This window comes from Haliaeetus leucocephalus, unplaced genomic scaffold (genome assembly GCF_000737465.1).
Source record: "Haliaeetus leucocephalus isolate CR32 unplaced genomic scaffold, Haliaeetus_leucocephalus-4.0 Scaffold866, whole genome shotgun sequence".
In the NCBI taxonomy this organism is placed as follows: Eukaryota; Metazoa; Chordata; class Aves; order Accipitriformes; family Accipitridae; genus Haliaeetus; species Haliaeetus leucocephalus.
In genome coordinates, this window is record NW_010973302.1 from 1229760 (window position 1) to 1255330 (window position 25571).

At 41.9% G+C, this 25571-nt stretch overlaps 1 protein-coding gene across 3 annotated transcripts in view; it reads right to left on the reverse strand.

The window, feature by feature from the left end:
* Positions 1 to 17379: 17379 nt before the first annotated feature.
* Positions 17380 to 25571, reverse strand: part of SMAD2 (SMAD family member 2) — a 52814-nt gene continuing 44622 nt past the window's right edge. For all 3 annotated transcript variants that reach the window (XM_010582994.1, XM_010582995.1, XM_010582996.1), the window contains 4 exons: positions 25067 to 25279; positions 23185 to 23322; positions 22877 to 23021; positions 17380 to 19307 (listed from right to left, as the gene is read on the reverse strand). In XM_010582994.1, the coding sequence (XP_010581296.1) occupies positions 19184 to 19307; positions 22877 to 23021; positions 23185 to 23322; positions 25067 to 25279 (620 nt within the window). In that variant the 3' untranslated portion in view covers positions 17380 to 19183. The remainder of the gene's footprint in view (positions 19308 to 22876; positions 23022 to 23184; positions 23323 to 25066; positions 25280 to 25571) is intronic.

The following is a 25571-nucleotide window of genomic DNA, read 5'->3' on the forward strand; positions in this document are numbered from 1 at the left end:
GGACCTCCCCCAACCCCGGGTAGCATTTGGGGCTGTGAGACCATGTGAGCCCTGGTAGCAGCTCAGGTCTGCAGGAGCGGGGGGACAGTTTTGTGTTCCACCTAATTAGGGTGGCCGGATCCGCCTGAAACTCGTGTCGACTTTTTCATGTGCCCATTCACCCCTTACTCCTTTCCGAAGTGGCCTCTTGTGTCTTAAGACCTATCTTATTGTGTTTGGTCTGGCAGAGTGGAAAATTTAATTTTAAACTAATTAGTTTCTAAGTTGCCGAATATCCTCAAATTACCGGGCATCACCTTTCCCAACTGGGGAGAACAGCATAACTCACCTGTATCCAACATTTGACACTGCTGGAGTCAAGAGCACAGAAACAAAGGATCCGCAATTGCTTATTGTCTTTGCTCAAAGGTCGAGAGTCATTTATGACAAAGCTCTAATTAATAGTTTATTACCTGTAACTGACCACAGTCTCTTTTGTTAGCATTTAATATTATTAGCTAAAGGTTTGCTTTGAATGCAGAATAAGGTTGTCTTTGAAATCAACTTGTTCAGCTTTTCTTGGTCTTCAAACAAGGCTGCCCTCCAGCCCATCGCTGCCGCGTTCCCTGAGCACAGGCCTATTGGCGTCAGCAGCTTTTCACCTGACACCAAATCATTGACGTGCTGTTGCTCTGATTACTTGGTCACTGAAAGGTCATATGGATATAAATACTATTTTCCAATTATTCTCATAAATGGGCCAGTAATCATGCAAAGACCAGCCAGCTCTTTAAACTAAACATCAGCAGCGATTACCATCCTAATGTAGTTTTTCAAGATCATACAACTTCTGGGTTACTCTGCCAGCATGCAATAGTTTTCAAAAGATTATGTTGGGGGTTTTTTTCCCTTCTTGTTTATTTCCTTTGGTCCTTTGAAAGGCACCAAAAGGAGAGCCCAGGCACCAGGGTTTGGACACAGCATCTGCCTTCGGCATGACAACAAGCTTCCACCCCCTGGTTGGTTTTGGAAGAGGCTTTGGGTCAAAGTGACACCCCGTTTTCATGGCACTACCCCAAAGCATCCTCTCTCCTGGCTGGTGAGCTGAGCAGATAGCAATGGTGGGGACATCCTAAGGGGATTTGGGGAGGGAAGGGGCAGGAAGGGCTTCGCACTGAGCAGCGTGGCACCCGGTGGGTGCTTTTTACCTTCCTTATGTCTCTGCGCAGTCATTTAAAAGTTTAAGGCACTTACTGATGAGCATTATGTATAGGAGGTTGGTGGAGATGCTGCCGATTCCCATCCGAGACCTCCTGCCGTCGTCACAGCACGTTGCGTGAGAAGTCAGGTGGGAAGGGGCCGGGCAGAGCAGGCTTGGGGAGCAGCCCCTGCCCCAGAGACCTTTCCCATGTTAAAAAGAGCTGCGACCTCCCTGTTGCTGCCTTGATGCCATTCCTGCACACGGGATCTGCACAGAAGAAAAGAGAAAATTTCTTTTAAGAAAAAAAAAAAAAACAAACACAATTCTGTGCTCCCCCTGCCTCTCCTTCTTCGTGCAACTTCATTTCCTCACTTCTTGCCACAATATCTATTTGCTTAGTGTTGAATGCCCCATGAGGTCCCCACAACAACGGTCATCACTGCAGATGTACAGCAGATTTTTCCATTCCCTGGAAATTAAAAAAGATAACATAACTGGGAGTGTAACAGCAAAAAGTTATTAATAAGTTTAAGAGTTAAATTGGGAGTCAAACCTTTTTTCAACTGGAGTATTTACAAGTATATTTTCCCCCAATAGAATTAAATTCAAAATAAAAAATATTTTGAATAGAAAAAGTTATTTTGCTTTAAGAGTGTTCCTTTGAATTATTCCCCAAAGGTTTTCTTAAATCCCCCTCCTGTGACCCAAGCAGTTTGGCAGAACAGAAGCCAAAAATCCAAGAATTGGGATTATTCATCAACAAGAGTTTCAGTCAAGAAAGTTACCTCAGGTTTCCTTTAATGCAACATGCCACAAATGGCTGCACCTCCATGGCACATGGGAAGACTCGCATCCTTGCCGTTTCTGGCCAGCCCTGGGAAGATGCTGGCAGGACAGACAGAAAACGCCATTTGTGCTATGCAGAACAGTACTTGCTCCAAATTGTGGTCATTGGCAGGTCTTACCGCTTTCCCCAAGACGTGCTTTGGTACCAAGACTTCTCCTGCTGTTGAGTACTTCTGTCCCTTGTAAAACACCTCCTCGGTTTCGCTGCAGGACCTCTCACATTCAAACACCCCATGGTCAGCTCCCAAATTCCCCGTTACATCCTCCTACATCCCCTTCTCGCTCTCCTCCTGACACCTCCAGCCACCACCAGTAGTCCCCGCAGCTGAAGGGACCGCAAACGAATCCAGCACTGCTCGCAGGGGCAACCACGGACACCCAGCCCCCAGCCATCATCACCATCGCCTGGTTTTTGGAGATGCTGATGCTTGGCAGAAGTCATCCTTCAAGCGCACCGGGCACTTCATGCTGCTCATCGCATCGTAGCATCCCTAAAAGCGGTACCCGAACCCTGCGTGGCCTTTTCCTCTCCAGGAGGGCACGGAGATGCTGTTGATGAGTTCTCGCCAGGACAGGGGACGTGAGCTTTCACCATGGGAAGGCCACATCACCAAACCACGCTCCACAGTTCAGAAAATCCCCGGCCAACGCTCACCCTGCTTGGGCTCTCCCCATTCCCCGTTCTCTGCTGCCATCAGGTGGATGTTTGATTTTATTCAGGTTAAAGCTGCAAAATCCCAGTGCGTTTTCCTCGGGTTTAACCAACTTGGTCATGGGCAGTAGATTCCCTGGCCTTTGGTCATGCAGGCAAAGCCATGAGAGTCTGGAGACGTGGAAAGATCCCTGATATTTTTCCCCTTCCCAGATTTTGGACACCACAGAGAGCTTGGCAAGATCCAAGAGGCAGCACTGATGGATCTTGGTCTTGTCTCCACATCAGTGGTCCGGATCCAACCCCACCTGGTTGACTGGCATTATCTATTGCTCCCATGCCATCACCATCTCCCTTGCAAATCCCACCCCAGGAGAGGCAAGATTTTAAAGCAGCCAGAGGATTTAGCAGTAGCACCCACCTTGGCATGACCCCGGGGCCAGCAGCTTTCCTGCACACACTTGTTCAAGAGTCAGCAGTCTTTGGCACGGGATGCCCAAGACAACACAGGGCAGGATTGGTGCTGAGCAGGGCACCACAGCCTCTTGGAGATCTTCTGGTGCTGAATCCACTGGAAGTGGAGTTGCTGGCAGAGAAGGAAAAGCAATGTACATCTTAATTTCCCAGCCAGCTTTGCTGAGCAAAAAAAGCTCAGGCAAGAGCTGCCACAGACAAGGTCTGCTCCTATCTAATACCACAAATGCATCTTCTTCACAACGTGCCCTCCCACACGACTTCTGAGAGTTGCTTCAAACCGCAGCATTTGTAAGGGTTTTTGGAATTGTTTCGTACTTACTGTGGAAAGCAGCAGCTAATTTAAAAGGTATAAATCACTGTTTTCCATGCCACAGCAGCAGTACCAAAAGCCCAGAGTATGATCTCAGTACTGAAATTTGGACAGATTGTATGCATGTGCAGAAAAACTTTGGTAGTTTGATGGAGGAATCAACCAACCCGATCCTGCCGAGAGCCAGGATGCTGCCAAGATGTTTGGTGCTGATGCAGTATGATGCAGTGTCACCTATATCCTAGGCCAAAGCGTTATTTTTGTACAGTAGTTAGCGACAACGATGGCAACTCATTCACTAACCTTGCACAGGGCTATACAAAACAAGCACTACATGTGCTGCTTCCCCATCACCTCCAAGCATCCACATCTGGTGCTTTATCCAAGATCTTCCATTGCATTTCAACCCCTTCCATCGCTGAGGAAGGCACCAAGGAGAGTTTTCTCACCGGTCGCATCTCTTCTCGTCAGGCTGTATGCTCCCTCCTTGGCTGGCCAGTAGATACTGGTTCACCAGTGGCAGACCAAACAGAAGAGAAATATCAAGCTCACTTTGTGGCAGGTTAGTGGTGTGGATCTTCCTTCTAGGTGGCCATAGAAGATCCGACAAGACTGAGAATCCTCTATTAAACATGACCTAAACCGGTGGGTGGGTTCAAAAGACCACAGGAGGGGAGAGCCTGGACCAACAACAGCACAGGCACAACCATGCCAGCTGAAAAACCACAGGAGACCTTGCACAAAGCAGTGAATCGGGATATAGAAGACAGTATCTTAATTTTTCCCCAGTAGATTTTGATCATCTACGAGTCATCAAGCACTTCTCTTCCCATCTCGGTGGAAAGAGGAGCTAGGAAAGCAAAGCGACCATGGTGCAGGAGCCAGCACCGCTTCTTGAAGCTCCAGCATCACCTCTACTGAGCCACAAGCAGAGCGTGGCAAAGGCAACAGGAGAGAGAAAAAGAGAAACAGCCACAGAAACTGGCTTCTACTTTCCGGGTATACAAAGTGCTCATGGCCTCTGTCAGCTCCTATTTTTCCTCTGCCCCTAAAGTAAATAGGATGCTCAGGCGTTGACAAAAGACTATCAGCAGAAAGCAAGGTTAAAAAAGCAATAATTCAGTCAGTTAACTGCCATCATTGTTCCTTCCTATCTCTGCATTCTTGATAAACAAATTCATAACAAGATTTTACTGCTCCGTTCCCTGGAGCAGTCTATTAGTCTGTCGTTCAACATGCGCTACCAGTCGAAGCCGAGCTCCCACAATACAATATCCCTTAAGATGATCTCCTTTGCATTTGCTATGATGTAATTATGCTAATTATCCAGCCAGCTTTAATATCCTCATATTTTCCAGGAGGTTTATGATCAAACCTGTTCCTTTAATTTACTTTCCCTGCCATCGGAGCCAGGGTGTTTTGATGCGCTCTGCCACACGTACGTCTCTCTGCGGGCTGTTACGGCTTGTCAAGGCCACAGGGAGCTTAGACATAACTTTGTCCCAGCTGACAAGAATTTTAAAAATTACTTCTCCTAACTAGCATTTAGCCAATGTTTGATGGCTTCTCCCATCTATAACATTGCAACAATAATGCCCGTGCATTTCAAGGTTTCATCTTTTTATTTTTTTGCAGCGTAGTAAATTTCCCAGGAAACCTTCACATATTTACCCTTCCACTTGAAACGAAAGCCCTGCCTGTTAGATTAACATTTATCTGTGCAAAAAAAAACAAAACCAAAAACCAAACCAAACCCCAACAAAACAACCCAGAAATTTTGGAGGCCAGATCCTTACAGCTAGTATAAAACCGATGCACATTACAAAACTGATGCAGCTACTAAGAAGCTGGCCTTTCGATGTCTGGAATGAATTGCTTTAAGTAATACATATGAAAAATAGCATTTGACAGAAAAATCTCATTATCTTCCTGACTGCCTGAAATACAGCGTGGTTCAAGCCCTACCAGAGTGGATGATAGAAAGTCCTTCTCGTTCAATGAGTATTAGCTTACTTAAGAATATTTTCTTTCATGTTTATAAAGTTTCAGTGCAAGTGCTCTGCAGGATATGGGTTTCATTAGCTTTTTCATTTCAAGTTTTGCTGTGTGCTTTCTTTTTTTCAAAATAAAATAAAACCTGAATTTTCATGGCTTGGGGCTACCACAAATTTTTCTCCCCATTAAATGTGATTTAAATACCAAGAACAGTTGGCCGTAATCATAATAAAATAACCAAACATGACCCAGATCCCTTTTAGAGAGGGATTTTTGGTGTGCATCATTTCCATAATTCCTGGTGTGTGTGGTGGCCTTTGGTCCTTCATAATTTGAAAGCGTTTTCACCGACTATTTCCTGTTCACCCCCCCGCCCCTTACTGTTTAGTTGAATTGCCTCGTGTCATTACGTGAGAAAAATGATGTTCTTTGTAATATTTTATAGATTTATTCATGGGCTGGGAAGAGGGTTTGCATCGCAAGCTCTGTGTGTCCCTGCAACAGCCCCAGTGCGGCTCTAGAGACATGGAAATGGTGCGGTGACTTCTGCAGAGCCTGGACCAGCACCAGAACTACCCACAACTCGGTGCACGGATGGATGAAGGTCCATCACACCTCTTTCATTTTCCTCCTAGATACAGAAATACAGCTCCAGCAGACTCCACCCAAGCAGGTGGGAATGGGTTCACCAGCACGTTCCCTGCGTAAAGCTGCTTTTCACCCATGCTGGATCTTATCTTCAAGTGACAATCCCCACCTAATCCCAGCAATTTCCCTACCTCACGAATTCAAAGGGCAGAGGGTCAGTCCTCCACACCAAAATGCAACTGCAAAGCTGCTCAGCCCAACATTGCAGCTCAGGACTTCAGAGAGGGGACGCTGCTTGGAGAAGATGTGGAAGATGACCCAAGGATGCATGTGAGAGAAGGAAGCACCTTGGCTCCTTCAGCTTGAACAAGAGGACCTGGCAGCTGAGCTCGGCGGTGGAGGCACCTCGGCAATGTGGCAGCAAGCCTCAACACACTCTCCTCGCCTTTGCTTGGAATTGCCGAATTCTTACCTTGTAGCAACGGTTGCCAATGACCCACCAGAAAGACCTTCAAATGGGAGAACCTTCCTGACGTGAAGGTTGTGAAAGAGAGCCTTAGATGTGTTGAGGCTTGGGGAAGGAAAAAAGATTAACTCTTGGCTGAATCAGACATAGCCTTAGAGAAAAATGTGAGTAGACTCGAACGTAACACTCTTCCCTTGAGAGCTAAGCTGTGTCAGCCGTGAGGAGTCAGGTTTCCTCCGTCCTCCCACCACAGGCTAAGAAAGCAGATGAAGGAAACAGATGCCCTACCCACAACCAGGCACGGGGACAAAATGGATCTTAAAAGAGCCAAAGGGGAAACCCAGGCTGCTGGCTCCACTGCATATCCTAAAATAGTCAGAAACTGTAACAGGGAGAGGGGAAAGCTGCTCCTAAGAGACCTCCCTTCCCTATCTCTGACCTCTGGTTCTACAGGGGAAGAGGAGTTAGCAAGCAAGGAGACCTGTAGGACATCCCAGTTGTGAGGAACAGCGGTTTAGATTTGGAATAAATCAGGTGGGCAAACCTCTGGCTCCGGAGGTCAGGGATTGTCCCAAATGGATTTCAAGGACCTCGACAGTCTTTACCAGCTGCGATATGAAGACTGCCTCCAAACTGCCTCACTGAGCAGAATCATCAGAGCATCATCCTGTCTTCTTCAGAGCTTCACAGAGAAATAGCAAAGCTCAGAAGATCAACTCCAGGAGAGTCCAGCCATGCAATCTGAAACATTTCAGAAAGACCCCGAGCACAAATCTACTGAAAAGCAGAAGCATCAATGTTTCCCGGTCACATGGGAAATAAGCTGGCTGGGTTTATTTACATGGGGCTAACCCCACATCACATGCCTTTGAAATAATTTCAAAATAGATCTCCTACCTGGGGGGAAAAAAGCAAAACTCCACTCAATTCATCTCCTAGAGCGTTCAAGGACAAGCAGGAGGGGAGCTGCTGAGACAAGCAAATCCTGTTGTCTTTACACCAAACCCACAGGGAAATCGGGGCTGCCTGTCAGAGGAAAAGGTAATCTTTTTGATATAGCAAACTGTGGTTGACAGACCAGAAAGCTTTGCATGAATGCCTTTTAAAAGAGCCCAGAGCTTTAGGGCATGAATGTGAAATTTCTGTGTCTACCAGGACTATACCGAGGCTACTGAAGTTGCCTGTATGAGCTTCTCCAACCAGAAAAGATGGTGTTTGCTGACACTAACCTGGGGAGAGACAGGCTTTTGTTCCCAACCACCGAACGAGTCTTGCCACAGCACGAACGGTGACCAGGTTGTTGTGGGAAAGTCTGGCAGGAGAGTAAAGAGAGCGCGGCTCCATCTGGGAACACCTGAAGCGAAGCTTATATATGAAACCTCATGTGAAGAACAAAGACCATGTGCCCAAGAGCGACAGACACCATCTGACCATGATGGTTGGCTGGGACGTCAACTGCAGAATCAAGTTGAGCGCAGTGGAAACCTTACCCATAGGAAGTCAAGGTTGTCTTGCTAGGGAGTCACAAGATGCTCTAACAAACTCCATTCTCGCAATAATACAGAATACCAATCAAGCGTGGCACCTACCTGAGACCACCAGGTCTTATGTGCAACCACTGTAGGATGTCTTCAGAACGTGTTTTTGCGGCCTTTTTTCAAGTTCTAGCTGTCCTAGGCTTTGTGAGACCTGGGGTTTTACACAAACCATCTTCACAGGGGAAAACGACACCCCTCAACGATGCGGCTCAAGAGATCGCTTCCCCAGGTTGTAAGATAACAAGGCTGAAGAGTTAAATAATAGCATAGCACAGACAAATTTTGGAAGAGAAGGCAGTCGTGTTGTTAGGAGGTAGGGAGGAGTGAAAACCATGAAGGGGTTTAGAAGCAGCCTGAATTCATACAACAGCTTTGAGGAAGAGAAATGCTCACATCCAAACAGAAGTTATTGTGCCGTATATAACAATAGCTGGAGGAACTTTAGAACTGACTGCCCACCCTGTGTGGAGACAGTCAGATCATTTTCATGTTAGATAGGAAAGGAAAATTCAAAGCGAGAAATATGTGGTAGAAGACTTGTCAGAAAAAATTTAATTTTGAAATAGCTGGAGACATATGAGGTGACAAAATCAGGGAGGTTGCTTGGCTGGAAAGATGACCAAGGGATCAACTTGTCTTCTTTTATTCCACAGTCCCATGTAATCAACACTTTTCCATGTAACATTTCAACTCTGTCAGAAGTGCCTGGCTCTTTTTTTTTTAAATAAATCCAAAGCTAACAAAATTCAGTGACCTCTTATGTAGACGGGACGAAAACTATCACCTAACACTGTGCAACAAAGGCTTCCTTGGTATTTTAAGTTCCTTAAAGCATTGTAATCAACAAAGGTATCCTCCCCCCCCCCTTTTTTTTTTTAAGGGTAGTCATTTTCAAAGGATTGAGTTATTCTCAATGCAACACTAAAGCCAAGATGCTAATTCACCTTTGTTCTTTCAAACTTCTTCACTCTTACAAGCACTCTTAAAACCCTGCTAGCCACAAAATAGCATGTGTCACTGGTCATTCTCACCCACCTTCTCTGTGAGGTGAGAAGTGCACAGATTGTTTATCAGATTGCTTTGAGAACATGCATTGAGTCGATGCCTAAGGTCAAACGAACTTGTCTTACATAAGGAATCGAGGTCAGTGAGGGTCCTCAGGCCTTATACAAAGTAGCTTTACCCTTACAACGAGCAAGGGCGGCTTGTAGTAGCATCACATCTGCAAATTCCAAGACTACTAAGATCAAAAATAGTCGGTCAACTGATGTACAACTAGTTTCATAAATATCAACACCTGCTTCTCATTATTTTGCCTCTTTGAAGAGGATACTTTCCTATTTCAGCTGGTCAGAAAGCCAACCCCATCTTGAGTTACAGTGTGGTCTCAGTACCTCCACCACTGTCTCATTAAATAAGGACAAGAAAGCCACCCTGGTGGGTCTCACTGGGCTGAAACCAGACCAATTCCACAAGCCACAGGAAGGGGGACACAAAGCAAAACACATCTCTGTAGTCACACAGAAGTCACTTCAAAGTTTCCAGGACACAGAGCTATGGGCTGCCAATGGTGGTACCCTGTCAAAAAAATATTGTGGCTTAGTGAAATCAGCCTGAGGCTGGAAGGCAGGAAGATGTGGGTTTTAATGCTGGCTCTGCTGCTGCATCATCAGGTAATGGCAACCAAGAAATTCCCCAGGAGTTTAAACTTATTTGAAAGCATGTAGGGTTGACACACACGAGAATACCTGAGAGCTCCAGCACAACAAGGGCATAAAATACTACCCACTGACTGCACTTATCTGCTTTCCATCTGTACATAGATACTGTTCATCATGCTCTAACTCTGCCTCCCTTGGCACTCCTCCACACAAACTTTTAACGGATCATTTTCCCTCCTCCATAGCTGGGGAGATTTGACGCCCGCGTTGAGAGAATCTGATGCCTCTGCTGTCTAAAACAACCCATGCAAGCACCTTTTAAGGGAGTGAAGCTGCGAAAAGAGATCTCCTATTTTATTTTTTTTTAACTTCTGAAATGATGATCATGTTACCTCTATCATATTCAATATCAATATTTCATCCCTTTTTAATCTTCACACTTAATTAGTTCTTTTCTGTGGGAAAGAGGCTCCAAGGGACTTGGCTTGTGATAGAGTTGACATTGCCTTGACCATATGGATGACAAGAACACAAAACACAAAAAAGATCCCAGGGCACTCAGTGAAAGGTCAGGTCTCCCCAATGCTAGCTAGAGCACAGGACATTTAAGAATTTCAGGAGGAGGTATAGCTCCTGTACGCCTCACAAGGCACATCTTAAAAATTATGTTTTAGAATCAGGTCGATCACCACTGGGGAAAAGTCTCATAGCCAGAGCTCCATGGCTGCAAACACACCAGTATCAGCGTCCGATACATGAATTTTGGGTTGAACTGGAACCGCCACTTAAACATCCCATGACAGGGGAAGAAGTCCACCAATTCCTCCCTGCTCCCCCGCTGCTTTAATCCAGCTACATGTTCTCTTCACTACACATCTTTCAATGGTTGGGCCTAATATTAAAGAAACACAAATGCATTTCAATACCTAGCTAACTCATTACGCTGGCTTTTGACAGGGTCCTAACAAATTTAGCCTACAAGCAGCCTCGAGTTCCTCAAGACAGCATCTGAGCCACAGTCAAAAAGTCAGTTAATCCATTGCCATCTGCCTCTATTTTGTTAGCCACCCAGCTGGACACAACAGTCCCAACGTTAGCAATCAGTATGGCTACCGCTGCCTGCGGCACTAATTAACAGCACCCTAGTTCTTCTAAACGTACCCAGATCTTTTGACAGCACCAGACATGGGGAACTGGGGGAAGATGGGAGGAGAAGTATCTTTGCTTACCCTAGGTCAGAGATTCAACTTCCCAAAATCCTGCTCACCCTCCCAATGTCATGATCAGTCTTTCTTTCTGCTCATTTAAGCGTCTTAGCTCTCAGAGCACCCCTGGGGGAAGCAAAAAGATCCCCACAACTTTACAGTCGCCTTTTGGTTCCCTAACAAAGACGATGCTCAAAGGTTTTGACTCTGAATAGTGTCCACTTGTGTAAACCGGCCACAGCTCTATGGACAGCAGGTAGGGCTCAGAGAGAAAACACAAATTGCGGTCATTATTGTGTAATTATGGTATTACTATAGCAGCAGCAGCAAAGCTTCCTGTTAGTCCCCCTTGATTTCAACTAGATGATCAGAAATAAGGCCCGAGAGGGTACACGGGAATGCACACATGAGAAATGAGACTACTGAGCTTTAGCTTGTGCCCTTGGGATGGTACCAAGATCAGAACTGCTTTCCCAGATGCACCAAGTTCATTTCTTACATCACACAAAATCAATAATTCAACTAATGGCTGACCTGTTCTCAAGCGTCTTCACTGGAGACGGGACACCTTTGCCATACTGTTTGTCAGCCAAACAAAACAACACAAAAAACCCGGTGTGTTGACACAACGAACTAAAAATATAATACACATTTGCAATCGAGTGTTCTACACTTGAAATTAAGCCCCTTTGAGCTTAACTTCAACAGGCTTCAGTCCATCAGCCAGGCAAGTTTCAACCCAGTACTCTCAATCCAGACACAATTAAAATATTTAGACTATTACTTGCACACTAATTCCTTTGCTATCTCCTCTCCTTTTTTAAGTAGATAACTTTGAAGCTGTTTTTTCCTCCCCCCTTCTGATTTCCTGTTATTGGCAAGTAAGAATTTTGGAAAAAAATCCTCCCTAATATTCTTCCTCAGGGCCTCAGAAGAGGATAGCGTTTTCTCCACATTTAACAAGCACAGCTGCTGTTTGTCATGCGAAAATCCACCAACTTTGGATTTAAACATTTTTAGAACAACATCAGGAGACAAAGAAGTCTTGCAGAGCTTCTTTAAGTCAGACTCTCTGCTCAGTCCCTAAAAAAAAAAATCCCCCCCTTCCCAAAAAAACCCGCAACAAAACACCTTCACTCCACAGCATGAGATGTACTATTTGCTGAGGAGTACCTGAACACTTCCAAGGATCGTCTGAACATTCTTGGTAAAGAAAATTATCGTCTTCAGAATCAAAATTCATGTAGATATTACAGCAAACCTCTTTCCCACAGAGGTTTTGGGCTTTTTACTACTATTTATTTGTTTGTATTTTATTTTACTGTTTATTTATTTGTAAGACTGCTTCGTCCTTGCGGTCAGGTAACAGTCTCTTCCACCCAGTGCCAGGCTGCAGGACAAGTTGTGTCAGTTCTTCAGTCTTGAGCTCAAGTTGCTTCTACACAGGGACTACATTGAGTCTTAGCTTTAACAACAGAGATGCAAAACCAGATTTGTGCTCCCCTCAGCCCAATTTCCATTAAGCCTGCTCCTGTGCTCCAATAGCTCTTTCAGTGCTATAACAAAAGGAAAACTAGCTTTGAGATCTTTAACTAGCAGATATGCGTCAAGAGTGTTCAGATAATTGGTAAGGGTGCTTTTCTGACTGCATAGCACTGCTGAAGCTGAGCATCAGCCACTTTTCATTTTTTTTCAGCTCCGCCACTTTTCCTGTTCTACTAAACCTCAGTATTTCTCAGCCCTGGCTCTTTGCCCATTTTAATTTCATACGCTGCACAAACCTCAACGTCTCAGTATATGATGAAGATGTTTTCCCTCACATCAGTACTAACATCAGCGTTGCTAATAGCTGTGGTTTTTCCTCCCATTGGACTCTCAGAGTTCTGAAGCTGTAAAAGAAAAGATAGTGTACTTGTCTAGAAGGGGATTATTGTTCCTAAATTAATGTTATCATTTCCAAGGCTTAACTACAAAAAGAGGAGAGGTTTATGTTGGCATATGAATGTACACCTCCAGTGCTGTATAGCATCTCTTCTGCAAACCAGGATCCTGTTAGGTAGGTCCAGTCTGGAGGTGGATGCTCTACAGAGCCTGCCTCAGTGCTCAACAGTCCTTCCATACTTCTGAGACTGCTTAGCTCCTCAGATGCATGACAGCCTTTGTCCAAAAGACAATTTCATTTATTGCCCACTACAAATCTAGTTATTTCCAGATCCTCTTCTACCAAAGTCAATGCTCTTTGCTATTCAGCAGATCACTTACAAAAAATACACGGCAACTAATTCTGAAGTCCTTTTTCCACTCTCAGACAGCTGTCTGGGTAGTGAACATTCAGTCAACCCTCAAGCGGACCCAGTTCAGCTTTTACCCACTGACAGCAGAGACAAGCCCAAGCTTCATCTGCCTTTGCTAGCTTTGGAACCGAGCATGTGAGCAAGCAGGACACAGACGCACAGCACAATTCTTATCTGTACACAACTTGGCTCAGATCTGTAAGAAATTTTACTAGGACCCATACCTGAACTAACATCCCCTCTGATAGTACACAGTCCTATGCATGGTGTTACTCAGATTTCCTCCAGTTTACAAATCTCAGCACTGCCTGCCACTGTTTTGTGGCAAGATAAATTTGCTCTTCTCCAAGCTTCAATAGGCTCCAATCTTGCTCCTTTCTCCTGAGAAGCCTGCCTCTGCTGCCTAAGGCTTTTTTGGTTTTTTTTGTTGGGTTTTTTTGTTTGTTTTTTTGTTGTTGTTGTTTCTTAACCACAGGCTCCATCAGTGATTCCACAGGAAAAAAAATACACCAACAACCCGCTGTGAAAGCCCTGGGGAATCCATTCCGAATAACCTCCACCCAAATCTCAACTGCTTAAGCACATCTTTTTCTCAGCTTCGCTTTGTGAATTCTACAGATCAAGTCTTCAAGGACATGCAACACAAACAGAAGAGACAGGACTTCTGAAGTGTTTCTGAATTCATTATGCATTAGTTTTATTTCCAAGTAATTCAGGCATCTAGACAACTTAAGCTTACCTGTATACTATTCCCCATCCAACTGTTTTGTATCTCTGAAGAGTTCGGAGTGTATGGCAGATAACCCTTGGGAGTCTGCAATTCCCCGGTCCCCAGTATGGCTCTACAGCTTGAACTGCTTCTCCTCCAGCTTCCTTGTAAAATGGCTGCATGCTTAAGGCTCCAGCCTCCCTGCGTAGTTACTCCTTGACCAAAGGTGACCAACCACCTAGACAACTCCTCTCAAAGATTAAATAAGAACTGATGGACAGCACCCATCTCTTTATCCAAAGATATACAGCAACTGCTGGCAACCTAAGTTTAATAATCTTCTACACTTGGCACCACAACAGCCGTTCTTGGAATTTTACTTCAATGAAAAGGCAAGTAAGAAAGACTTTAAAGCAAAGTTTTAAAATCAAATGGAATTTGCAGCCTCAGGTACACATTGCTCATCAGCTCAATTAATTCATGAGGCATACGTCAACCTTCTACGATACCTTACTACAGCTTTAGATGAGCAAATAGCTAGATGCTGTTAACAGAAAAATCAAGAGCAACAGAAGCTTTGTTTCAACTTCCCCAGTTGCAAATTAAAAGCAAAAAACAGTAGGGCTGGAGCATCTATGCCCATTGCCATTTTGGATCCTATTCCAAAAGGAACAGGACAAGCAGCCGGGCTTTACTGAACCCATTCTGACTAGATCTTCTACATGGGGGAAAGGGATCAAGAGCATCGAGGTCTGACATCTTTACATATCCGTTATTTGTCATTCATTTTTCTTCCGCCAACTAACTAGATTTAATCCTGATTACAGTTAATGAAACAACAGCTAATGTAACATCAAAGACTGTTCTCAGCTTTGAAGCCTTGATTCTAGTTTTTGTAGCTGTGACAGTCTAGTACTAGAAACTTACTCCACAAACTGTGCTTTCCCAAGAGAAAAAACAGCAACCTTAGAGATGTTTTTACCCAAGAGAGAGATGGAAAAGAGGACCAACGTGACGGAAGGTTATTTTTAAACTGCCTCCTTTAACACAGTTTATGATGGCTATTTACTAGCCAAGCTTAAGTGGTTAGAAAACAACACATTTCATTAATATTTTCTTAATAGTAATAAACTTTCAGATCAGTTGCAATTTAACTCCTTGAGCAGGTCTTTTCAGAAGCACTTTCAGCTAGCATGCTACTCGCTATATGTGTAATTCTTCTAACAAAGACAGTACCTCACTGACTCTTCAGAGCTAGTATTAAAGCTTCAGTGTCCCCAAAATTAGGTTATAGTCAAACTTGTTTTAGTAAAAAGAACACTGCTTCATACTCACGGAAAACATTGTGTGGGTGGAGTATAGTGAAATCCTGTATTTCACAATATTTTAACTCAAAACCCAGCTGCAGTAAAATTTCAGTTTGCAATGCTAAAAAAAAGCTGTAACCACAATGAAGCATGACAAGTTTGAAGGTTAAAACAAAACACAGTTCACTGTGCCAACAATTTAGAGCTGCAGATGATTATCAAACCCCCAAACTTCACACCCTCACACTTCAACATGAAAAGTCAAGTTGGACACATGAAAATAAAAAGCTTGGTGAAGTACGGTAGTTGTGATTTTTAGTCTTCACTGTGTAAATTAGCTTAAAGCTATTATTCCTAAACACCTAAGCTGACTACTTTGATAGCACCCAAGAACCTTTTAAGGCAGATATTAATACTTACTTTATGCATTTAAATCAGGCAACCTCAGCCAACAGCCTAGGCTCTCTACCAGAGAGCAATTCAGACTTTACCTCTCCCTGCTGCTCATACAGGGAGTCTGAAGTTAAACTATTTACGCTGCTTGCCTGCAATCAGTCTCAAGAAAGTTAAGTTCTGATTAAGCACAACATCCTGAATAAGAACAAGAAAACACCACAGCTCTCACCATGTTCTAGATTTGTGTAACAGCAACTGCAAGCCAAAGGACTCCATGCAAGACACTAAAGTAACAGCAGAGAATTCCTGTTGCAGAGAGCTTACCACCTAGATAGGAAACATGCACAAAAGGAAGAGGGGAAATACACAGAGATGATGCTCTACTATCAGTTCTCACAGTTTAAAGGTGCAAGAGTCCAGGCTTTTGACATTGTTCTGAAAGCCTCAGCCCTGGAACAACATCTAAATGAAACTGGGGTTTTCTTTGGAGGGGGAAGGATTCTGAAATGTCAGCTCAGTGCATCCAAGCTGCTAAAAGGCATCTCAAAGATAATTTTTAAGGTCAGGTATTTACATCAACTACCTCATTTTTCATTACTTAGCTTTGGCAGTACTATGAAAATCAAGCTCAGACAGGGCTAGTGACAAGAGAGAGATCAGAACCCAGGCAGACAGAACCCCAGTCCAAACTTAAGGCAACAGTTACATACATAGTTTTTCAGGCTTCACAATACAGGTAAGCAGCTGGCTACCCACACTTAAAGTATCTCCAGTTATGAGTACTCCCTGCTTGGCAAGTATTTTATTTAACAAAACAGCCTCATCAAAGAAAATAATTCACTTTTCATTTGTACTTTGGACATCGATACTTTGACTGGCAGAAGAGAAGAGGGATGAAGTCACATTCCTTACGTACCACAGGCATTCCACATTAAGATGGCTGAGCAGGCACTGGTCAGATTTTGAGGAAGAGCAGAACAGCAGTAGGGTAAGTCAGAAAGGCACTGGATTAAGAAACAGGAGTAGGTTAAAGTTACTCAAGAACTGCCAAAGGCATTTAAATGAAATACAGGCAAGCAAACATTTTGAATGCAGACAAGCTCCCTTGTTCCACTAAGCAGTGGCTGAAACAGTAATGGCAGAATATTTTAGTGGTACTAACAGAAGTCAAAAAAAGTGACTTCTACACAGACTGAGATGGCCTTGCATGCAGACAGCACCACAGGTCCACAGATAACGCCTGCAGTGTCCTTGTACATGACTTGGAAGTCCGCACCAAAAAAGAGTACAGTCAAGGTTATTACAGCGTTCAAGGCAAAGCAAGTAATATCAGCGTAACTGAAAGAACACATACAGAAATCCACAGTAAAAAGAGACTACAGAATTAGGTCACCCAACTGATTCAAGCTGCAACCTGCTCATAAATGCAATGGAGTCTTTCACTCAGACAAGTCGCTTTTATCTAACTGTTTCACAGGTGAAAGTAAACATCTGAGCTAGTAGGATGTAATTTGATCGTGGCAGAAAAAAGCAACTGCTTTAATAAACTTGATCTGGAGTAGAAGTCTGTATCAGTAAACACACACAGATCCAGAACCTCCACGACAGCTATATAAGACATGATTTTAACATCTAAAGTATACCTTTCTAGCCACAATGTGCGGGATACTTCTGACATTTATTTGGGTGGGTTAGAATGATTTCTAACCTTCCAGAGAAAATACATACAGCAATTAATAAAAAAACCAACCATCATGAGAATTAAAACTTTTATTAGTGTATTCACATATTAGGCAAATGCAACACGCATGAAGCTTATTTCTTAGGTTCACAAGTTCTACCAATACATTAGTCTACTGGTAAAACTAGCACAAACTGGTAACTGCTTTGCCAATTTTTTTAAAAGGTGTCTGGCCCACTTTTTCAAGGCTTGATTTTTGGTATTGCTTCTATGCCCTAGTCATTATGGCATAAAAATATCCATCACTATCATCAATTCAGTCAACTGATTAAAAGCTGTAACACTGGCCACATTTTTGTTCTCAAAGCTAAATTATCACTAGCTGTACTTACAAAGTACAGTACTAGTGTAATGAATGAAACAATGGGAAAAACAGACAAAGGCAATCCTGCTACTGCCACAATAACAAAAGAATGACAGACAGCTAGATCACAAGATTGTTAGTAAGATGTATATTTTTCAAGTCAGAATAACCCTTCTATACAGTTTCCCAACCCTTCCCCAACCCAGACTTATTTGTAGAATATATTTCAGAATATTTTTAATATGGTGCAGCTGTAGTGTCCAAGGGTTCACAATAACATGCACTGTCACGAAGAACCTAGAAGTCCTCCTTCGCTGGTCATACCTCAGCAACCACTATCCTAGAGGTTTTGCAGAAGCAACTACTTTTAATAACAAGGCCCATTATGACATAATGAATGCGTATGATCTGGTATGTAAGTAAGCTATAGAAAGCCACTCAGATCAGAAATTTAAACTCTGTTACTGAAATATGTTAAGAAGCTGCATCTATTTAAAACCTATACGAAAGAGTCTAGTTTACCCTGGGAAAGGATTTTTCAAGGTATTTGGCTCCAAAACCTAAACCCCATGATTTTTAGTGACATCTGTTTAATGAAAAAATACAGATGTAAGGGGTAAGCCAATAACCTTGTGTACTTAATCCAGTATCCAATGCTATAGTAAATTCTCATTCCATGAGAAAAAACACCAATTTCAACGATTCAAGGTACAAAAAAGTCCCAAATTACATCAGTGCCAGCAATACTGCTGGTAACAGATGCATCAACTCAGATGGGTAGGGAAAAGTAGACTCCTAGTGTGATGGATACTTGGAATTTATAGTATGAATTCATTTTAGGCCCCATTAAGCATATAAAGTGTCTTAAGATTTCACAGATGAATCTCAAGACATTTCTTTCCCTTCCAATGGAGGGATTTTCTTTTTCTTTAAGAAGGCAGCAAAAAGTTAAGCTTTTCTACAAGGAAAGTCTGCTTTTTATGTTTAGGACAACTCGAAAACCTGCTTATATAAAAAAATATAAAAGAATAAAGGAGTAGAGTCTTGGAATTTCATGAGAGATTTGCCCCAATCAAAAAAACAAACAACTATTTATGGGAACTAAAATGTAGAACAGCACAATACCGTGATATTTGAGATCATGATACATTACCTGTACATATACTTAGCTATTCATGTTATTGATAAACCATTAGGACACTCAATTATATACCCAATAAAAACACCATTAAGAGTCTTTAGAACTGTCCCTTCTTCTTTCTGAAGAAGGCATTTCTATACACTAAATTTTCATCTAGTATCCGAGTATAGGAAACAGAATCCACAAGGTGCTTTAATTGATGAGACCTCAAGTGCTGTTTTTCTTTTTTTCTTTCTTTTTTTTTTTTTTAAAAACCTTTTTGGATAGTAAACAGTTCATGGGGACCACACACAAATACTACGACAGACGAGCTGTTATATTAAGTCTGTTGATTGGACTCGATATTTAGCCCACTGGTAACGGAGGAAGGAGTTTACGACATGCTGGAGCAGCGTACTGAAGGGGAGCCCATCTGAGTCAATACTTTGTCCAACCATTGTAGAGGTCCATTCAGATGAAGTTCAATCCAGCAAGGAGTGCTTGTTACTGTTTGCCGCCTAGAAAATAAAGAATAACAGGAAAGTCAGAAAGCAGCTTTGGCTGCCATAAAGTTCTCCATCATATGATCAAATATGTTTCCATCCGCAGAAAGATAAAAATCTGCAACCATAACTATTACTAAACTTTTTTCAGACAACCTTTGAAGAAAAAAAAAACCAACAAAAAACCCCCAAACACCCCACATCTATAAGATACATCAACAATTACATGCTTATCTACAGTACATCGAGAATATTCTGCTCTGGAGAATAAGATAAGAACTGCAGCATTTGCTTCGAGTGCCACACGAAGAGCCTTACTTCTAAAAAGAAATTCAAAACTGAAGATTGTCCAGCCAATGTGGTGTTCACATCACAGATAGCTGTGTGCAGCTCTATCTTAACCTTCAAAGGGTCTGCATGCATAACTGGATTTGAATTTTGTAGGCAACTACTGAGAAATATGGAATAGAAACACTTGGCTCTGCACTGTCAGCATGGTCAAACAGCACAATGCTATGGTGATCATAAGGTCTGGCTTTTTGGAGTAATTGACAGGGTAAATGTATAAGGAAACTGCTAGATATTGTCAGAAACACTACGTCAAAACACAGTGTGTGGTTATACTGCGCTAACTGATGCTATCTCAAAGGAACACCAAACTTCGTCTCCGATTTCCTGTAATCTTATACTTCTACATGTGTTTTGTACCATAACACCCTCACACAATTTAAGTAAAAATTGTGTTTCCCTTCTCTTCTACATAAACTTGCCTGTAATTTTCCACAATAGAAGCCCTTAATTAAACACCATGTAGAAAGCCTCAGTAAAGCTGAAGGAGTGACAACCATAAGAGCTTCATTCACTCTCCCATATATTCCTGTTTCAGAGACCTGTTTTTCAAAAATCTTCCTCCTCATCTCCAAAGTACAGAAATCAGTATTGGACGTACTCTGCCTGAGAAATCCTGTTATTTCACTGTACCCACTCCAGGCATGGGAGTTTTCTCAAACTAGACCGGCAAGACTACTGTTGCTAAGCCAGTTTTTCCTAGTAATTCTAGCTATCCCAAAGTCAAAGCAAGGAGGCATTAAGATTCAAAGGCAGCAGATTAGTCAGGCACAAACCCAGCCCCTTCATTTTTACTGTCAGCACTGCAACCCTTCGCTTTAAGGAAATCTGTTTATATAAACAGAGGAACTGAAAAGGCAGAAAGATTAAGCCAGTGAGAGGATGGATTTCAAAAGCTGTCTGTGGTTTCACATTTTCTAGGAGAAGAAAGCAACTGGGGTCTCTGCTCTCTCAGCACTTTAAAAAACATTGTTATCTTAACCCCAAATGCCTATGCCACAACAAAGTGATCCAATAGAAGAACAATCTAAACCACAGGAAACACAATTCCATTTAGTCTCGAATCCTCTCCCAAAGAAGGAAGTTCATTATTCCACCGCTGTCAACTCCCCTACAATATGTTCTACAACACACTTCCTCAAAATTTTATAACTGGTTCTGTTCAACAACCCTGGCTTTGCACCACACTGGCAAAAGTTGATAAAATAGTGACAGTCACTCAGCAGCCATCTCAAAGCTAAAACTCAGCCTCTTCTACCCATGGATTTCCAGCTCACATATCACTAAGTCTCTGTTGTAATTACCTCTACTTAACTTTCTTCAGAAGATGACCCTAGACAGGGATAGTTCCTGTGTTAATGTGAACACTTGTCTGCTGATCTGAACTTCTACCACCATCCTCAATTCAAGCCAACGTGCAGCAAGCAAAAAGCTATAAACTATTTTGTCTACCAAGCTCATAAAATCTACCACCTTGCCATATCTGCATGTTTATGCACATATGCCATATGCCTAAAATGTAAGTAATGCTTTGGCTTTGCCAAAACCTGTTCTATGAGAAACATTCTTGACATAATAATGAAGCACGGAAGTTTTAACAAGAATGGTGGATTTTACAGTGCTTCCTGGTCTATTTTGACAATTTGGACTACATTCATTTAAATTCAAGGTTGTGTTTGCAGGAGCAACCTCTTCTTGCTTTAATCACAACTGCAGCATAACTTACAAGTTTTGTGCATCAATAATTTATTAGCATCATCTTAAACAGAGATGCAAAGAAACTAGTTCAGCATTATGTCAGTAATCAGTTTCTGTGCTGTTCTGGCAGCGTTTTCACTGCAGCTTTTTCACTCCTATGATCTCTGAAGGGTTTATAGACTACTAACAACCAACATTCTCCTTCCTTAGAAGTAACTTTACCGAAAGCCTCCCCACTGTTTTAACCCAGCACTTACACTCCATTCACTTCAAGTTGTCTCCATATAATCTGACTGATTAAGCCTTTCTTCTGTTCTGATTTGAATGTTGTATTTAATTATGCGTAGAGTGTATACATACTCCTTTTGAGCCAAATCCAGCAGTTCTTTAAACTTGAGCCAGATTCTTTCTTGTGTACCTCTTGCTAACAAAGAGGTACCAATTTATTCCATTACTCAAATTTCTCATTTCATCTAATTAGGCTTTTACAAAATTGGCTTCATTTAGCTGAGAAGCCTCCCCCACGTACTGACACTGCTATTTACATGTATATATTTCAAGAGCAGATAAAAGAATCAAAACCCCAGGATTCACAGTGGAACATACATGCCATTATTCAACTTCAGAAGTTATATGGATTTTAAAAAGCCATTATGTATTGCAATAGGATATTGATATGTCAGACTTCATTCTTTCAGTGGACAATTTCTAGAGAGGTTTAAGGGATTTGTTTAAAACCACATCCCTCGCTTTCCAAAACAATGAAATCTTTAATACTGCTCAGTTAAAAGTCAATTCCTTTTCTTCCTAAATTCCCATACTACACTGAAAACAGGTACTATCCTCAACTATAGCTCTTAGTTTATGCTAATAGAGAATACAATTGGAATCTATTCAAAAAGCAGATAAAAGACTCTTTTTCCACTCAAAAAACTGTTTTTAGCAGTTTTACTACATAAACACTCAGTCATCTTACTCCTGCAAAGTTTTTCCCACTACAAGTTCCAAAATACTTGCCATCCCTTAAATGTGTGCTCTCCAGCTGTTTTATTCTGCAGAACACACTCCAAGTGATTCCAATTCTTTCCATCGGGTACTACCAACTGCATCTCGCACCACAACCTAACAAACTCATTCTACTCCATATAGAACAGAATAGAGACCAAAATGACTGTGTGTCTAAACCAGCAAACAATCTCAGAGCACAATCTGTGAAACTTCCTAGATGTTGTCAGTGATTTCACCACAATAAGCAAGCAAGCAGGACTGAGCGAGGAAATGGAACTTTGACAACATTCCTTGCTCAACAGCTGACTTCAGTGCAATACCAAAATCAGTTTACTCCTCTTTATGACTTAGGAGCTCCACAGCTGAGGGGGAGAAAGAGGAAAATATGGCTTCAACTTGCAGACAGCACATCTACAATAGCAGTAAGAAGCCTGTATGTATGGCTTTCAAGCCAGACAGAAATAGTGTATTAGTGAAAGAAGAAAAATTATTAAGTCTAAATTTAAAAGCAAAGGGGTTTTTTTTCTTACCTGTATTCAGCTCCCCATCCTTTAACAAAACTCATTCTTATGGTACACATTCTAGTAAGCTGGTAAACTGCTTCAAACCCCTGATTCACAGATTGAGCCAGAAGAGCAGCAAATTCTTGGTTATTAAAGATTTTTAGATTGCATCCTATAAAGGAAAAAAAAAAGTCTAAAGGGTACAATCGATGAATACTTGTGTTTGCTACACAGAAGCCCAAAACTACGAAGGAACTGTCAAAAGGAAAGCAAAGGTCATCCAGTGAATACATTCACTGGATATTTTTATGTGAGACCTTTGGTAGGCTACTAACCTGGTGGAATTTTGCACACAGTTGCAGGATGCCAGCCATATCTTTGATTACAGTTGGGGCTCTGAACAAAAATCGCGCTATCGCTTAGGCACTCAGCAAAAACTTCTCCACCAATGTAATAGAGACGTACACCCCTTCCTGTAGCAAAATTCAAAGGAACTCTCGTTATGTTATGACCCAAGCAGATTAACAAACAAGGGAGTATTTTGTTTCAGAGAAGGCTGAGGTTTTTCTTTACAAGAGAAACAGAAATCAATTATCTACAGGACCACACTGCTGGGCTGACAGCTGTAGCAGGAGAACACAATTAACTTGCATTTTTCTCCCACGACACACAGTATTTGAAGGAGGAACTGAATAATTTTTGGTCAAGAGCGAGACAGAATTTTCTAGCCATGTAATCCAAGTTAGGAAGCAGTGTTCATTACTAAATAACTTTTTCACTTAAAGAAATACCAAAATTGAAATAAGAAGATTAGATTCAACAGAATTAAAACTTGTGCCAATATTAAAGTGTTGTATGTGAAGAGGTACAGGCCACTATGAAAAAAAGGAAAACACAAGTATACCACTTCAACACTCTCCATTTACATGCATCCACACTATTTCACAACCCACTGCATACCCCTTCTCTGTAATACTTTGACAAAAACAACAGGACTTCATTTAACCCTATTACAGAAAAACCAAACTGTAAGAAATCCTATTGTTCACTTTCAAATTGTGATCTTGTGCTTTCTCTCTCCGAGTGGAAAAAAAATCTGTATGGGTTATTTCTATCAGAACTAAGATAAGTAACGTACAACTGATCTCCCAAAGAAAACTATTTATAATTAACAGATCCTTTGAAGGCCATAGTTTCTCTTCCCCTTTTTCTTTAAAAATATTTTTCAAACAAAATGCAAGCTGCTCTATAATAAAAAAGTGAGAGCTCCTTACATTTTTGCTTTTCCTCATCATTGACCATTTTGATCAGTCAGCATAGGCATAGCCTGGGTTTCTGCATATCTAAAATTTTATTAGACAAGCACTTGGCACAGAGGAAGTCAGAAAGTTCTACGAAAGAGGTTGAACTTTTACTAAAAAATAAGAAAAAAAATCTCATGAATGTTGCTAAATAAAAGAATCCAGGAAAAAAAAAAAAGTAGTTTATTGAAGAACTTAAAGCCAAGATGCTGCAATGTGGGAAAACAACATTCTTTACTAACCATTACAAAGAAAATCTTAATCATGTCAAAACAGCGTGTTATATCAAGGGGAGCTTTTCTCATTTCAGAAAAGAATTCAAGAAGTACTACCAATGTTCATTCTGCATTTTATAAATCAGAATCAACTAAGCAACATGTTAATATTTTGTAATTAAAGCTTAAATTTCAATTATAAACAACTCTGAATATAAATGCTACCCAGGGCAGAGTGGTCCAATGAGGAGCCTGACAGCCAAAACCCCACCCCTTGGGATGCTTTGGTGCATCGTCTTTTTCCAGAAGGCAGAGAACAGCATCGTGAGCAACAGAAATCAAGCTGAGTGGCTTCCTCCTGTGTCATTCTCAGCCTGACTGCTGCTGCCACCAACTTAGTGACTACTGACTGAGGAAAGGCAGCTCCTTTCAGCTCCAGCCATCACTACATCTCTTCCCAACTGCAACAGGCTGCTACATTTCTCCCTGATTTCAGAAGTGGTGACCTCTGTGTCTTTCCACTTTTGTCCTTAGCAAGAGAGACCAAGCTCTCCTTGACAAGCCTGAAAAGAGAAGTTCAATGGCTGCTGCGCAAGGGTGAAAGGATCCCAACACACAGATCTGCCCATCCTACCCAGATCATTCCAGATAATTTCATGGCTAAAATGAAATTAAATAGTTAAAAGATCAGAGATATTTACCTATGTGTCGCCTTGTCATTTCCACTGTAGCATTTCTGTTTACATTGGAAAGCAGACCTAGACAAAATCGTTCTGAATTTGATGGATCTGTAAAGCCATCTACAGTCAGGGAAGGCTGTGATGCATGAAAGGTTTCTCCCACTCTTTGATTCAATTCATAATATGCTATTGAACACCAAAACGCAGGCTCCGAGTAAGTAACTGGTTGCAAATCTAAAAAAAAAAATAAATTTTTTTAAAGATAAGCTTAACACAGAATTTAAGGCTGAAAAGAAATCTATCTGCCCTGCTATTCATCTCTTCCAGCAACGACAGCGGTGGTCTTCTCAAACTACTCAAATTATTGTGCTTGCTGTCATTTTTACCTACCCCGGTAAACAGAATGGAATTCAATATTCCACACAAGGGAAGGAGGAGGGGGAGAAGGGGTGATCTAATCTGACCATTGCTCATGTAGCTCAGTACTTGCGTTTTGCTCAGCAAAATGGTTAAGCTAATGTTACTG